Here is a 13849-nt window from a genome sequence, read left to right on the forward strand (position 1 = left end):
CACTTGGCAAAATGAAGTGAAAAGTAAAGTATTTGAGAGGGTGAGATTTTTTTTTTTAAAAAAAGGGCCCGCTGCTTTTATCACAGAGCTTCAATTGTTGCCTTCAGGCAGGTGGGTGGGTACATCTTTGAAAGCGGCCTTCTAGCGGCTGTGTTTCCACCAAGGACTGGGATGAGGAGCTTTTTCCCCAAACCTCCCAATAGCAGAAGCGCCCCTGAATTGATGTATCCAAACTGGAGGCGCGTGTCACTCCCCGACAACACAAAACGTTTGGCTTTCAGAGTGCGCAAGAGGAAGAATGCCCCTAGAAGGCATGACTGATGCCCCGACACAACGGACAGCCTCCTCCTCCTCCTCCAACGGTGGATAATCCTGCCGGCTTCCAGCAACGGCTGATTTGGAGGAGGCGAGGCTGGAGCAACAACTCGCGCAGGGATGCAACAGGCATCCCCCTCCAAGAGTGGATCATTCTGTTCTTCTCTGCAGTGGGAGGGATTCAGTGATCCAAACATGCCCAATGCAAAGACGCAACAGAACTACTGCAAAGGCTGATGGGAAGGAGGCATGCCCCCAGCGATGTATTGTGTAGAAATGCAACCGGCCTCCTCCTCCTCCTCCTCCTCCTCCTCTCGGAGTGGCCCCTTCAGACTCCTTTCTTTCTTTAATTCACACATATCTCTTGGGACACAGCATGGGAATTTACAGGCCTACCGCTTCCGGCAGGGCAGATTCACCCTGCTTTTTCAGCTGCAGCGAGGGATGGTCCACTTTTGGCCTACAACTCCCATCAGTCCTAGCTAGCACAGTCAAAGGTGAGGGATGCTGGGAGTTCTAGGCCTAAACATCTGGAGGGCTTCAAGTTGTCCACCCCTACTCTTAAGGGAGCCGAGGAGGGTGGCTGCATTACAACCTTATCCATCCTCCTCTGCTTCCAAAGATCAGTATAAAGTAGCAAGACTGAGATCCGGGTAAGGCAGGCAAGTTGGTGCCTTTCAGGTGTTTTGGACTATATCTCCCATTAGCCCCAGCCAGCAGGGGTCAGGGATTATGGGAGTTGGAGTCCAAGCCACCTGGAGGGCCCCAGGATGTCGGCCCCAGCATAGAGCACTTCGGACCTGACCCCTGGAGCTATCCTGAGGGAGGCCATCCGGGCCGTGAAGTGCAGCGGCCGAGGGGGAGGGTGCAGGCGTGGGACCGGAGCGCTCCGGAGGGACAGTCCCTCCAGCCAAGTGACGGCACTTTACACACAGGGAGCTTGGAAGAGGCCAATTACTCTTGCCCTGGAGGCAAGAGGCTGGTAGGGTGGAGAATAGCTGCTTCTTTTTTTAAAGCAAGGAAAAGCTCCGTTAACAGTCCAAAGCCAAGCTGGAGAGAGAAAGAGATTATATACAGAGGCTGATTGTGTGTGTCAGCAGGAGGAGGAGGACTGGGTGGAAGGTGGGTCAACGGAGACACCGCCCACCTCCTGTCCGGCCCGACCCAGCTCCCGGGACGGAGGACGGGGTCTACCCTCGCTTCAGCTCCTCCAGCTTCTCGGCCGCCGCCTTCAGCTCCCGCTCAATCTCTTCCAGCTTCTCCAGTTGCTCGACCTGGAAGGAGAGAGAAGGTCGTGACAAGAGCGGACCCCTGAGAGTTGGGCGGGCAAAAACAAAGCATTTTTTTTAGGAGGGTCGCTGAGGCTCTGGGTTCGACCCCCGGCAGCATCTCCAGGTAGGGCTGGAAAAATGCCTGCCTGGAAAAGCAGAACCCACCTTAACCAAAGCACCTGGCATAGCGTGCAAAGCGATGCCGCAGGAGCACTGACCTCATTCCGGTCGGCCTCCCTGTCTTCTTCCTCCTCCTCCTCCTCTTCATGGCCACGATGTCTGCCCTTCAGGTAGGCCTCATCTTTCTGATGTCTCTTCTTGAGGTCCAGCCCAGCTGGTTTATGGTGGTGCCCGTGCCTCATCTCACCCTCTTCCTCCTCTGCCTCCTCTTCCTGCCACGGCTTCCAGCCTCCATGGAGGTGGGCCTGGGAGTTGGAGATCTTTATCCCTTTCTCTTCCTCTTCAAACTGGGCCGTCTCCTCATCACTGGCCTTCTCGGCCACTCGCTTGGCCAGATCAGACCTCTTCTTCTTCTTCTTCTTGTCTTCTTCCTCCTTCTCTTCTTCCCAGTCCTCGTGGAGACGGCCTTCATTGTCTCCTCTGTGGTGGTACTTTTTAGGTTCCTCTTCAGAACTGACATCTTCCTCTTCCTCCTCCAGTCTAAAGTGCCTCTTGGCCAATCCATTCCTCTTCCTTCCATCTTGATTTCCATGAAGCATCACTTCCCTGACCTTTGGAGTGGGACCTCTCTTCTTGACGTGACCAAAATATTCCTTAGAAGACCAGGTCTCTGAGGAGCTCCTCTTCTTTTTCCTCACTTCCTCCTCCTCCTCCTCCTTCTCCTCCTCCATCACCTCCTTGGCCTGCTTCTTCAAAGCCTCATGGTCATCCTCTCCTTGGGAGACCTTCTCTTCCTTCACCTTCTCTTCAGTCTTCTCCGTCTTCTCATACTCCCTGAGTTCCTGCTCCTCTTTCTTCCTTTCCCCATTTTGCTCCCACATTTCCTCAGAGGCGGCTTCTCTCTCTTGGGTGGGCGAATCGTCCCTCTTCTTTACTTCTTCCTGCTCCTCAGCTTCTCCTTCCCAAGCAGCACGGCTACCTTCATGTCCCAGGCGATGCTGCGCATTTTCTGGGGAACGAGCGGAAGAAAAGGACAGGAGACAGCAAAAGATAGGTTGGCAGAGCTTTCTGGTGAGGTCGGGGAGAAAAATATTAAATATTCTACCTCTAAGAACACTGGACTCTTTTTGTACTTCCCCCAGAACTGTTGCTGAGTTGGAACCATTCCCACCACCACTCCCTGAATTAGGGCATTTTTCACTACGTGATCCCAGGCTGGTCTGGCAACACCATGTATGTTGGGGCCTACGCTGTTGGTGATGCCTGTGGAGGAAGATGGAGGGGAGACATGAGAGCACTCTTCAAAGACTTGAAAGGTTGTCACACGGAGGAGGGCCAGGATCCCTTCTCGATCCTCCCAGAGTGCAGGACACGGAATAACAGGCTCAAGTTAAAGGAAGCCAGATTCCAGCTGGACATCAGGAAAAACTTCCTGACTGTTAGAGCAGTACGACAATGGAACCAGTTACCTAGGGAGGTTGTGGGCTCTCCCACACTAGAGGCATTCAAGAGGCAGCTGGACAAGCATCTGTCAGGGATGCTTTAGGGTGGATTCCTGCGTTGAGCAGGGGGTTGGACTCAATGGCCTTGTAGGCCCCTTCCAACTCTGCTATTCTATGATTCTATGAAAAGAATGGTAGCAAAAGTTCCAGTTCCAGGGCAAGGTGCATTGCGGCAGGAAAACTGCCACCATGAAACATGGCAGTTGTCATGTTTTTGTGACAGTGGGCTTTTTTTTTTTTTTTAAAAAAAAAAACCTACCATGTGCTGGAAGCGGAAAATTCAGCTCATTGTATTTCTGAAAAATAAAAATGGCAGCTGCCAAGCAAGATGCCTAAATAGGAGCGCGTGCGCACACACACACACACACACACACACACACATACACACACACAGAGAGAGAGACACAGACACACACACACACCCCACCCAAAGACTCTGGAGCGGGCCCTGATCCCAGCCCTAAGAATGAGCTGGTTTCTAGACATTTCCACCTCTGCAAGGAAGGCGGCGAAAGGCCTGTTTACCTTGATGCGCAAGTTTCTCCAGCTCTGTCAGGAGATGTTGGTGGTGAAGCATAGCGAGGACTCTCTCATCTGAAACAGACACGGTGTTAACGTCCCGCACGCGATCGCCGTGGGTGCAACGAGCGCATGCATGCAAATGCACCACCTGATCCAGGTGTAGTCATACTTCGAGTAGATCCGTTGAAATCACTGGGACTTAGTTTAGCCAGGGTCAAACTAACTCCCATAAACTAACTAACTCCCAAACTAACTCCCATAAACTAACTAAGTCCCATTGGTTCCAACAGGGCTGTTCCATTCTATGGCATGCAGGTTTTGAAGACAAGGGGTTGGATCCCAGTTTAGTCAGAGTAGAGCCATTGAAATCAATGGGACTTAGTTTAGCCATGGCTAAACTAACTGAGGTCTCATTGATTCCAACGGGGCTACTCAAAGTATGACAACGTCCAGATCAAAGCCAAACGGTGAAGCCAAGTGCAAGGTAAAGTTTCAAGGGCAAGGAGAACATAAGAACTTCAGAAGAGCCCTGAGGCTGGATCTGACCGAGGGTCCATCTAGTCCAGCACTCTGTTCACACAGTGGTCAACCAGCCATCAACCAGGGATGAACAAGCAGGACCTGGTGCAACAGCACCCTCCCGCCCATGTTCCCCAGCAACTGGTGCACACAGGCTTACTGCTTCGAATACTGGAGTTAGCACACAACCATCAGGGCTAGTAGCCCTGGATAGCCTTTGCCTCCAGGAATTTATCCAACCCCCTTTTCAAGCCACCCAAATTGGTGGCCATCACTACATCTTGTGGTAGTGAGTTCCATAGTTTAATTATACGTTGTGTGAAGAAGTCCTTCCTTTTATCTGTCCTGAATCTCCCACAAATCGGTTTCATTGGACGACCGTGGGTTCTAGTAGTTTGAGAGAGGGAGAAAAATGTCTCCCTCTCCCCATTCTCTACACCGTGCATGATTTTGTACGCCTCGATCCTGTCTCCCCTTTGGCGTTATGAAATTTCCTGGTGGTGGGATTAAGGAGAACTGACCGTGGAAACCGGGCCTGATAACGAAGCGTTCGCTTCCCTGTAGCAGCGATCACACAAACAGGAATCGCTCTCTTCCCCCCCACCCCCCTGCCCAGTGGCTGCGTGGCACACTTTTCCGCTAGTGGCAGTCACTGGATAGCACAGAGGCACGCCACCACCGCACAACAACGTGCTCTGGCTCCCTCTGGTGATGGTTGCTAGGAAATCTTCCTGCGAGGCAACGCGAAGCACGTGGTGCTTTGCCTTCCCTGGTCGTGGCTAATGAGCCACAAAGTCTGTGGTGTTTATGTCCTCTGGTGGTAGTTGCCAGACAACAGAAATTGTGGCATGTCCCTCTAGCGTGAACAAGATCCCTGGACTAGATGGGCCCTTGGTCTGAACCAGCCGGGCTCCTCTCACGTTTTATGCATTTGCGGATCACGAGTTCAATGACTGTTTTTAAAGCTCAATTGAAAACTTTTCTTTTTTCTACAGCTTTTACAACTTGACTTTGTTCTTACTTTCACACTGTTAGTTTTACTCCCCCTCGGTGCCTATCTGGTGCATTCTCTTCCCTTTCTTATTGTTTTATTCTGATTTTATTACCGTATTTCTTCGATTCTAAGACGCCATCGATTGTAAGACGCACACTAATTTCAGTACCACCAACAGAAAAAAAAAGCTTCGATTCTAAGAAATAACAAATGCTCCCGCGATTCTGAGACACACCCTGTTTCTAAAGATTTTTATATGGGGGAAAAAGTGCATCTTAGAATCGAAGAAATACGGTAGAATGGTAGCCTATGTGCCAGGGCGTTGCTGTTTTATTCTTTTACCATGTACAGCACCATGTACATTGATGGTGCTATATTATTATTATTATTATTATTATTAATAATAATAATAATAATAATAATAATAATAATAATAAATGTCCTGCTTGTAGGTTTCCCGTAGGCATCTGATCCAACAGTGATCTTCTTAGGGACTTGGATAAATTTCTGGAGGTGAAGGCTCTCAGTGGCTACTAGCCCTGGTGGTTATGCGCTACCTTCAGTATCCGAGGCAGTAAGCCTGTGTGCACCAGTTGCTGGGGAACATGGGTGTGTGTGTGTGTGCTGATTTGACATGTGAACCCACACCACTTACCCTCCCTAAGGATCTTCATGCATTCGCTGGTCGCCGGGATGGGGCTGGCTCTGGAGAGGGTGTCCGCTAGGATTTCGGTGATGCACTTAGTAACCTGGCCCAAAAAAACAGAAGAGATGGGATTGTTTTAGATTGTTTGCTTCATGCTCTCTCTCTCTCTCCCCCAAATCTGGAAACTGCACGCAGAGGGCCATCTATGTTTCCTCAAGCGGCCATCTTCTTATCCCAGGCTTCTGTGCCTTTAACAGTTCCACGGTGGACAGCAGTTCAACAGCCGAAGCATAGAGAGACACATCCGTGGGGAAAGCTTCACCTGTTGAACTCCTGCCTGTCCCAGCAGCCCTGCCAGAAAGAGGTGGCAAGCTCAGTTTCTACCAAACCCTGTTTCGTATAAAACACATCCACGTGTTTCTCTACGCCTCTCCCCTCACTAAGATTGAAACGTGGGGTCATTCCACTGGCCCAGCCACACTTACGTGGATGCCACGTTTCTTTTCGCAGGCACGCAGGAGTTCTGCCTCCAGGTGTAATCAAACACGTGTCACTTTGAAGGTGGGGCATAATCAATCCCCAACTCCTACCCATCCCTTCTCTACTTTACTGGATTAGCCCTTCTGCAGCCAGGTGTGTTGGACTACAATTCCCATCGTCCCACAGCTAGTTCAGGGGCCCAGATGCGAAGCAGGAGAGGACTCTTGTACAGCGGGGAGAATTTTGAGCCCAACACATCTCGAGGTTGACAGGTTGAGGAGGGCTGCATTAGATGGTCACGACCTGGTATTCTTTCCCCCAGTGTTCCAATTTACCTTTCTTGTCTATTTCAGCCTGACACGCGCACTTCACACCACATTCTCTCCCCTTTTTCCATTCTTACCTTCTCATCTTCCTCCGACAGCTGAGCGGCTAATGGCAGCGCCAGGGCTGAAAAAGGAGAGAGGATCTCTTTTTGTGATTCTGTTAAATATTCACACATAACTAGATCTCGAGCACAGGGGAAAGGCCTCTTAGTTTGCACTCATAACCACCCTGCAAGGTAGGTCAGTATTCGCCTCGGTTTCCCACCTGCAAAATGAGACAGGCACTGACCTGCTCAAAGCCACGCTTCTCCAAGAGATGGGACGGCTTGAAACTGGGCCTCCTCAAATCAAGTGAGGTGACCAGATACAAAGGAGGACAGAGCTCTTGTTCCATTAAAGCAGCCTTTCTCAACCTGAGGCGCTCCAGATGTGTTGGACTACAACTCCCAGAATGCCCCAGCCAGCTGGCTGGGGCATTCTGGGAGATGCAGTCCAACACATCTGGAGCGCCCCAGGTTGAGAAAGGCTGCATTAAAGGGACCCGTCGCTCCAAATAACAGCCTGGATAGATGCGACGGCCAGGAGTGCCTACTATCAGCTTCGGCTGATACGCCAGCTGTGCCCCTTCCTAGAGTCAGAAGACCTAAAGACGGTAGTGCACGCACTGGTAACTTCGAGGCTCGACTTCTGCAATGTGCTCTACATAAGGCTACCTCTGTGCCTAGTCCGGAAACTTCAACTAGTCCAAAATATGGCAGCCAGGCTGGTCACTGGTACACCTAGGGGTGACCACATTACACCATTTTTAAAACCTCTTCACTGGCTGCCAATTAGTTTCGGGGCGAAGTATAAAGTGTTGGTTATCACCTTTAAAGCCCTACATGGTTTGGGTCCAGGCTACCTGCGGGATCGCCTTCTCCCGTACAATCCGCCCCGCACACTCGGGTCCTCTGGGAAGAATCCACTTCAGCTAGCAAGAACTAGATTAACAACTGTTACCCAGAGGACCTTCTCTTCTGCTGCTCCCAGACTGTGGAAAGGCCTGCCGAAGGAGACTCGTCAGCTTGACAATCTTTTAGCATTCAAGAAAGCTATCAAGACTGACCTCTTCCGGCAGGCCTAGCCAGTAGAATTTTAGGATACTTTTAGGATGTTTTTAGAAAGCGTGTGCCATGTTTTTGGTCAGTATTTTATGTATTTTATGCTTATCGTTCCCTGCCTTGATCCAATCAGAGAGGTGGGTAAGAAATTTATTATTATTATTATTATTATTATTATTATTATTATTATTATTATTGAAATAAAAAAAAGTGCTACCCCCCAAAAAACTTCTACATGCCAAGCTGCTCTGGTGAAAATTCTCCTTGCTGTATAGCAGGTCCTTCTCTTGCTTTGCATTTCATCCCCTGAAGTGTTATGAAGGTATCTCGCTGGTCCTTTGCAAAGGAGACCCAACAGCTCTTGATCCCTGCAATTAGCTCCTCTTAAGATTTATTAAGCCGTGTAAGTGGAAAGTCAGGCAGGTCTCTGCCCCCCATGAGCTTGCAAACTGAATGAAAAAGCAGAAGCGCCTGAGGAATCTGGGCTTCTGAAACTCCATCTATTTGGCACAAAGATGGGCCTTTGTATTCAACGGGCAAGACAATGTCTGAGAGAGGCTTACAATATACTACCTGTCCAGGTGTTGATACCTGTTCTCTCCACCTTAATCCTACCAGAGCTGGCCTATTAAAATTACAAATTGCATGGGGGACAGGCTTGAAAAGGACACGCATTGTGCCCAGAAAACAGAGCGCATTGTTAATCCTGGTACAACATGTCCCTAATTGCCTTGCAAAGGGAGACTCAAATGCTGTTCTGGAGCTGCCAAGGTCTGGGAGCGGCATTCATAGATCTGTAAAGTTGGGAGCTCCTTGTTGTTTGGGAAGGAATGTGGCCTTGACAGGAACAGTGCCCTTAGACCTGTTTGAAGACAAGACCGGCGGCTTCTTCTTCTTCTTCTTGTTGAATGCTTTTGTTTTTTCTGGGGCTCTTCCTCCTGTGCCTTTTTAACTGGTCAACATGCACAAAGGAAGCGATTCCCCATCAATTCATCTCCACGTCAGGAAATAGAATTTATGGAAATGGTTTTGCCTCCTGCATTTTGGTATGGCAGGTCGCTGTTAAAACACAAGAAAAACTTCGCATTTTGGAGCTGAAGGGGTGATGGAGCTTGCAGTTCAACCAACATCTAGAAGGGCACTGCTCCCCCATGCCCCCTCCCGGTGTAAAGAGAGGATTCAGGACTATCTTAAGGCACGTGACGAAAGGTAAAGGAAGAAAATCTTCCAGGGTCAAAGCCGGCAGAGGAGGCTGGCACCTGCAGGAAATATTCTGGGCACTTTCTCTGAATCTTCATCCTTCCTTTAAAGAAAGGTGTGCTTAGATTAGCCTTTCCCCAATCTACTGCCTTCCAGGGGTGTCTAACTATAACTCCCATAATCCCCAGCACATCTGGAGGGCACAGGGTTGGAGAAGCCGGTTTTGTGAGCTAGTTTAAAAGTGTGCCTCACAACCGCCCTCGCATATAGGGCACATTGTTTAAACTGCTTTCACTGCATCTATTGCTTTTAAATTATATATTGTTTTAACTTGGATTATGGTTTAATTTGTTTTTAACTGCGTATATTTATTGTTTTATACTGTATGTTTTTATCTGTACGCCGCCCTGAGATCTTAGTGATATAGGGCGGGATATAAATATTTTAAATAATAAATAAATAAATAAATAAATAAATATAGATTTTGGAGAAATGCTGTTAGCTTGTAATGTAAAGCTCAGGCAAGTACGAATTGGTCCGGCCATGCAGGTTGGGGATTAATGTGTGTGTGGGGATGTCTAAGACCCAAGAAGAGGGGAGATTAAAGGATTAAGCAGCCTCCAGGAGATGCTGGAGCCAGCCTCTGCCCACCTGCAACAGGCTGGAGGGAGAGAAAGTCTAATGGCTTAGACTGGCTCGAAGTTACTCAGGTGAGCTGATCCTTCATCTTGCATAAGACGATTACATAACGCTGGATGCAGCACAACAACAATAAAACAACCAGGAGAGAGAGCAGAGGGCTGCAAACCAAACCCAAGCAACTACCTCCTTCCAGCTCCCTGCAAAATACAAAAAATTATTATCCTGGGCTCAGCTACACCTCTGTCAGGGCTCCCTTCAGCCTCCTTTCCCCCCCAAATTGAAACAATTCCAGCTGTTGTAACCTTCCTTCAGAGGGGTGATGGTCCATCCCCTTGATCAAGAGCGCTACTTACCAGTCCTGTTTAGACCAGGAGTAAGCAACTTAGCGCCCCCTAGATGTGCTGGACCACAAACCCCCATCATCTCCAATGGTGCTGGCTGGGGCTGATGGGAGTTGTTGTCCAACACATTGAGAGGGCGCCAGCTCTGTCTCGGTCTAAAGCAGCTTGTTCTGCTCCTTGGGCCAGGACTTGGGAAAAGAGCACCCAGAGGGAAGTCTTACGCTTTCAAGCAGAGGTGTTGAACCTGTTTCAGCTTGAGGGCCGCGTTCCAGCTCTCGGGGGCCACGTTCTGGTGGTGGGTGGGGCCAAAATACCAGCATGTTTCAGCTTAACTCTCACTGCCAGGAACTAAAAGCCTTAGGAGAGGCATTTTGACTTTTTAGAATGGGGGGGCAGGAAATGCACAAAACCAATTGATTGGTTTCAGGGAAAGAGGTTGGAGGGGGAGTGAAAAAAGGGATTGGCCACCTGGGCAACCCCAGAGGACCAGACTGGAATCCCGGGTTGGCCAAATTCGGCCTACGGATCTGGAGTTCGAACCCTTCCATTAAACATTCTGAGATCTTGTCTTGGGGTCTGCCAGGCGGCACATAGTGTGAACACTTCCCCCGTGCTCTGGGTGCTGCCGGGGGTGAGGCAGATGGACGGCTGAACAGAGCCAGTTTCAAAGACGTTTGATAAAGCATTGTGTTAAGGGCAGTGGAGGCTGGTGGATCCCATTCCGGTAGGGCTGGGCTTCAGTCAGAACCATCCAGAATTCCAAAAGGAGCTTCCCAAGGTGCTGAATCCATTTTGGACTCAGCAACTTTTAAGAGTTCTGGCTGAAACTCAGAATGGTTTTTTAAAAAATTATTTTGTTTATTTCTAACATTTATATACCACTGAATATAACAGAATCTCTGTGAGGATTCACAGCCCTACTGAAATTGGAGCTGCCAAGCCCCCCACTGGGAAAGGGAAATCTTGAGAACAGTTGGGGTTTTGTTCAGTCTGGGAAACCCGAGTTTGAACACCATAGAGGCTGGTGGCTCCGATGTCAGTAGGGTTGTGAATCCACTCCGGGTTTCAGTCAGAACTCTAAAGGAGAGCTCCTTTAGAGTTCTGGCTGAAACCTAGAGCGGATTCACCACCCCACAGATATCGGAGCCACCAGCCCCCATGGACACACCCACACCAAATGTATTCTGCTTTGGAGGATTATCAACTGCTTCTAGAACACTTTCCGTTGAAATCCTGACTGGTTGGATCCCCCAGAAGCTTCATGGCTAAAATAGCGTGTGATATCCCTAGGATGGATAGATACACACAACTTTATCCAATGCACCACACTGCCCCCACATCAAGTTTTTGGGCCAGGATCCAAAGCTAGTTTTACACGTCCATATTCTTGTTTTTTTTAACATGTATTTTTGTTCTTAAAACCCCTTTTTGTAATTGTAAGTTTTGGGTTCCGTTTGCTCTGTTAAGTAGAGCAAAAGGACGATTCCAAGCAATTGCTGTCCAAGGTCCTGAAATCCTTCGAGGACTGGAATTCATCCCAAGTGCTTGCTTGGTGCTGCGTTTTCCAGGCACGATTCCGCCCTCGAGGAAGGGGGTGGGGGAGAAGTGCTTAGGATAATGGTTCTGCCCCCACCCCCCAGTTGAGGGGGGAAACCTAATATAAACACCAGCTTGTTCCTGTCATGTTCCAGATGGCATTTAAAAGGCACAAATTTGAAAAGGAGCCATCAAACAGAGGAAACAAAGAGACAGACTGGAAAAAGGCAGAGGAGGCAGAAAATATGATGTCCGGGGGTGGGCAGAGAGAGAAAGAATCAAGTCCGTAAAGGGGAAAGATTGCAGGATCTCTTAAAGGGAACAAGTTTAAAACAAATGGATAGAGATGGTCATAGACAGAGTGTGTGAAGAAGTCAACTTGGAATTATTTCTATCCTTCTGTTGCCCTTGGTGGTAAGAAACGATGCAGTACAGAGTTCCCCAACCTGGTGCTCTCCAGAGCTATTGGACTACTGCTCCCACCATCCATGGTGGATGGAGATAATTGGTGTTATAGTCCATCGCCTCTGGTGGGTACCAAGTTGTAGAAAGCTGGTGTAATACCTACTACAGTGTGTCTAACTACTTACACAGAGCATTCACATGTTACAGCAGCACCTGGGTTCCCCCTGCCCCCACTTCAAACAAACACCACCACATCTCTCAAAAGGAATTTGGACCCCAAAGAGCTGACCACCAGTTTTGTCACGCATCTCTCGTCTGTTCCCCAAGCTGCAAAGAAACCAGGCGGTTTCTTTGCACACGGCAGGAGAGATAGAGAATGTTGACTAACATTAAACATGGGGTCAAGATCCAGATTTAATACCCAATGCAAGGAGAAAACTAGAGATTAGCCAGCGCCCAAGATAATGTCTACATTGAAACCCAAAGAAGTGTGTGTGTGTGTGTGTGTGTGTGAGTGAGAGAGAGAGAGAGAGAGAGAGAGAGAGAGAGAGGTGCAGGTGCATTAAGATGGAATTGCTTAAGAATAAAGGAGAAGAAAAAGTGGAAACTTTGGAGGATCAAACTGCAGAGGGAATTTCCTTCCGAAGCCGGATTCTGGAGTGTAAGAGAATCACGTTCTCGTGACTTTTCAAACTAATGATAAAGAGGCTTCTATTCCCTCCTCCCCACTTTGCCAAGTACTTTTGATCCATTGCAGACTTACCTTGGCCCAGGATGAGGAATAGGAGTGAGACTCCATCCGAAACCATTGCTGAGCTCCTAAGAGGACCGCAGTTTTTTCTGCTGGCTATTTTTGAGAGAAAATAAGGAGGAGAGGATGAAGTCAGAGATGCATGGAAGAGTTGGAAGCAGCCCGCGATGAGATGGGAGCAAAAGAACAGAGGGAGGAGGAAGGAGGAGGAAGAGGAGGTAGAGCCGGTGAACGTCCTTGGACGCTGAAGGGTGAAGGATTTCTTTGTGTGCGAGAGAAACTGAACGGAGCTGCATCTCAGAGGGGGGGGGGGATTTTAAATAGGAGGCAGGCTGGGAAGGAAGTGATGTCACCTGCTCCCAACAGAAGATTGGGGTGTGTGTGTGTGGAATTGTTTCCTTACCTTAAAAACATCCCAGTAGCTAAAGCAAAATATTTGTACATGATCAGTCCTGGCCTCGAAATCATTTTGTGTGATTCTGCCTGCGGTATTTCCAGCTAAAAGTGTGTGTGGGGGGGAGAGAGAGAGAGAGAGAGAAAAGTCAAAATAATTCATTGGCTTTCTGTGTACGGCTAAAAATACAAACCTACAGCTAAAAAGGAAGCAATCGAGGAGGGAGATTTTAAAGGCAGGGCAGGATTGCAGTTGTCTAGAATGCTTCATTTACACACACACACACACACACACCCAAAAACCCCATCTGACAAAGGATGAAATATTAATATCAAAAAAGCTTGACTAGCGGAATAAGTGATGCAAATTAAAACAGAATCTGGAAGGATGTGGAAGACAGTCAGACTCCAGGCAGGTTTACTTGGAATTAAATTGCACTCGGTTCAATGGGATTTACCCTTGAGCAAGCGTGCACAGAATTGCTGCAATTCATTCACGGACTACTTATCTAGAAATAGGGGCCCATTAAACGCAGAGGGACTGGTTTCTGAGTCAAACTATATAGCAACTGGCTGCAGAGCTCCTGCATATGGAAGTCTTTGAATTCAGTGGGAATTGAAGATGCGGAATTCCATGCAGGCTTTATTTTTTTTTTTTTTATTTTTTTTAAAACACCCAACAACGAACAAACTGGACTCACTTTGTTACATAATTTCTTTACAGGTTTTAGTCTCTTTCTCATTCTAGTTCTCTCATAGCGGGCACGTTATGAACAGGGAAGACGC

General features: G+C 48.5%; 1 protein-coding gene across 1 annotated transcript; it reads right to left on the bottom strand.

Annotated features, from left to right (window-relative positions):
- Nucleotides 1-1294: 1294 nt before the first annotated feature.
- CCER2 (coiled-coil glutamate rich protein 2) lies at nucleotides 1295-12751 on the bottom strand. The gene is made up of 6 exons (XM_063139917.1): nucleotides 12683-12751; nucleotides 6773-6819; nucleotides 5899-5992; nucleotides 3734-3802; nucleotides 1805-2715; nucleotides 1295-1589 (listed from the first exon to the last, which is right to left on the bottom strand). Exons 1-6 carry the CDS (start codon nucleotides 12726-12728, stop codon nucleotides 1506-1508), a joined length of 1251 nt encoding a protein of 416 aa, XP_062995987.1. The 5' UTR covers nucleotides 12729-12751; the 3' UTR covers nucleotides 1295-1505.
- Between the last annotated feature and the right edge of the window lie 1098 nt (nucleotides 12752-13849).

Source organism: Elgaria multicarinata, chromosome 13, assembly GCF_023053635.1.
Source record: "Elgaria multicarinata webbii isolate HBS135686 ecotype San Diego chromosome 13, rElgMul1.1.pri, whole genome shotgun sequence".
NCBI lineage: Eukaryota > Metazoa > Chordata > Lepidosauria > Squamata > Anguidae > Elgaria > Elgaria multicarinata.

What these genes read in the sequence shown, in the direction of transcription:
- CCER2 (XM_063139917.1), bottom strand. Translation starts at nt 12,728, where the DNA reads ATGGTTTCGGATGGAGTCTCACTCCTATTCCTCATCCTGGGCCAAG. An exon ending in ATTCCTCATCCTGGGCCAAG is followed by an intron (nt 6,820 to 12,682) that starts GTAAGTCTGCAA and finishes CTCCTTTTTCAG; the next exon opens with CCCTGGCGCTGCCATTAGCC. An exon ending in GGGAGGCCGACCGGAATGAG is followed by an intron (nt 1,590 to 1,804) that starts GTCAGTGCTCCT and finishes CTCTCCTTCCAG; the next exon opens with GTCGAGCAACTGGAGAAGCT.